General features: G+C 43.3%; 1 protein-coding gene across 3 annotated transcripts in view; it reads left to right on the top strand.

The window, feature by feature from the left end:
* Nucleotides 1-2,500, top strand: part of LOC137967817 (sushi, von Willebrand factor type A, EGF and pentraxin domain-containing protein 1-like) — a 21,350-nt gene that overhangs the window by 18,139 nt on the left and 711 nt on the right. For all 3 annotated transcript variants that reach the window (XM_068814399.1, XM_068814400.1, XM_068814398.1), the window contains one exon: nt 1,487-1,941. In XM_068814399.1, the coding sequence (XP_068670500.1) occupies nt 1,487-1,941 (455 nt within the window). The remainder of the gene's footprint in view (nt 1-1,486; nt 1,942-2,500) is intronic.

Below are 2,500 nucleotides of genomic sequence, written 5' to 3'. Positions count from 1 at the left end.
CATAGTCAAGCAAGTGTAGGAGAAATTCACGGAGAAAAAGAGAGATCTGTACTTCACCTTTCTTGACCTCGAACAGGCGTACGATAGAGTGCCACCGGAGCTGGTCTACTGGTGTCTGAGAAAGAGAAATGTGCCAGAGAGCATAGTCAGGTTGGTGAGAGCGACATATAAAAACACTAAGATGGTAGTGAGGACTGTGCATGGACAGACAGAGCCCTTTGACAACAAGGTCAGACTGCATCAAGGCTCAGCTCTGAGTCCGTTCCTGTTCGTAGTGATTTTGGACACAATAAGTGAAAGCTTCAGACAGGGTGTCCTATGGGAATTGCTATTTGGTGATGATCTAGTAGTGATGGATTAATTAGAGTAAGGAAACATTGCAAGAGAATTGGTTGAAGTGGAAAACAGGTATGGCAAAGTACGGACTAAATGTTAAACACCACCAAGACGGAGACCATGGTGAGTGCAAGCCAAAGGAAAGATATAAATATCGTGGACAGCAACAATGTTAAACTGAAGCAGGTAAACAAATTTAAATACCTGGGCGTGACGCTGAGCGAAAATGGAGGTTCGGAGGAGGCAGCCAAAGAAAGAATCAACGCTGGCTGATCAAAATGGAAAGATTACACGGGTATAATGTACGACAAGCGAATACCGAGAAAACTGAAGGTTAAGATATATGAAACGGTGAAACGACCAAGACTGTTGTACGGAGCAGAGGTCTGGACTATGAGGAAGAAAGAGGAAAGGATGCTAGCCACGACGGAGATGAAAATGCTGCGCCGTATTAAAGGAATCACGCTGAAGGACAAACAGAGAAATGAAGACATTCGAGCGGAGCTCAAAGTTGTTAACATCCTGGATAAAGTACGGCAGGCGCGACTTCGTTGGTATGGACAACTGGTCCAAATTTCCGGCGATAACAAAGTGTGGAAGATGGAGGTGGAAGGAAGTCGGCCAAGGGGAAGACCGCGCAAGCGATGGATGGAAAATCTGAGGGATGATAAGGAGAAAAGTGGTTTGAGGGAGGGGGATGCGTGGGGTACAACATCCTGGAGAAAGAAAATACAGATGCCCTGACCTGGCAGTAAGCCGCATAAGGAGGACAAATATTATTGATTTTCATCCGTGTACAACGTACAGGGCCCGGTTGTTCAAAAGCCGATTAACGCTAATCCCAGATTAAAAATTTACCAAGGAGCTTACTTTTCTACTCCGAAATGCTGTTCAACGCTGATATTCGGCAAAATTTTACATTAGAGGAAGACAATCTGGAAAAACAAAAAACAAGCAAAAGAAACTTCCACAAAAAAGGAAACCAACTTTACACTGATCCTGGATTAAATTAATCGGCTTTCGCAACAACCGGGCCCAGACGATTTTTCATGTCCTAAAAACGCCGAAGTTGCAAAAAAGTGGCTTAATACTAACTTGCGCTCCAATAACAATAACCCTATCAAGTCTATTATTTTCCTTCTTTCTAAAGTTCCAGATCCAATTGCCTTCTTTCCTCTCAATGACGAATATGGTACCAAGGAAATGAAAAACAGAGCACCCCAAGGGAACACCACAGGAGTTAAATTATCTCAGGGGCCTAACGGCAATGATGCTGGCTCACTTTTTGCCCACTTTACCGCACGTGATTATTCATTCACAACTGGCTTGTATGCTGGATCAATTCCTAGAAATACTTGGCACTTCGTTGGTGCTTCTTATGACCACAAAACCGGCTTGGCAAAGCTATGGGTGAATGCACAGGCGGTCAGCACAGTAAGCATCAGCGCTGGTATTCATCTGGCAACACAAGACAGCGTCAGGATGGGAGTAAAGACTGGTGATGCAAGGTACTATAAAGGAAGAATCGCTCAGATGCAAGTCTACAACGACGCTTTGAGTGAGAAGCAGATCCGAACGATAAAACAAAGAACAACAGTTGCATAGGTGAGAATGTGAATCCGCTGTGCTCTCGATCCAAACAAAAAAAGAGCTCCCTGAATAACCGACATACAGTTGGGGAGTTCCCAGATCCTTTCAGAAAGAGTCAAACATGTTCTTCCCTGTGAAAAAAAATATTCTCTTTCCAAAACAGTTTACCCCTAAATTGAAATTTCCACTGAAGACAGGATGATCTCGTGCCCAGATGTCTTCAACAGCTCAGAGTTAGATTAATTGGGTGGACTTGGTATAATATTCCAAAATCTGCTTTAACAAGTAAATCGATTTATCGCACGTCAATTGAATAGAGAGTGTTGGCGAACGATATGTCCTGTCAAATTTAAATTTCCTTGAAACTAAACTACTTGAGATGGCTGAAGGGGGTAGTTTCTAAAGAAACTGTGGTGCTGCGTCGGTGGGGAAGTAGTATACAAAAATTTGGTTTTATCAACGGAGTTGATAATGTAAATTGGCCTCCGTACTTAGATTCTAAAGCTGACGTTTCGATCGTTAGCCCTTTGTCAGAGCGAATCGATTCGCTCTGACGAAGGGTTAACACTCGAAA

Source organism: Montipora foliosa, chromosome 8 (genome assembly GCF_036669935.1).
Source record: "Montipora foliosa isolate CH-2021 chromosome 8, ASM3666993v2, whole genome shotgun sequence".
Lineage (NCBI taxonomy): Eukaryota > Metazoa > Cnidaria > Anthozoa > Scleractinia > Acroporidae > Montipora > Montipora foliosa.
The sequence above is the reverse complement of the archived record's forward strand: the minus strand, read 5'-3'. Positions and strand labels throughout refer to the sequence as shown.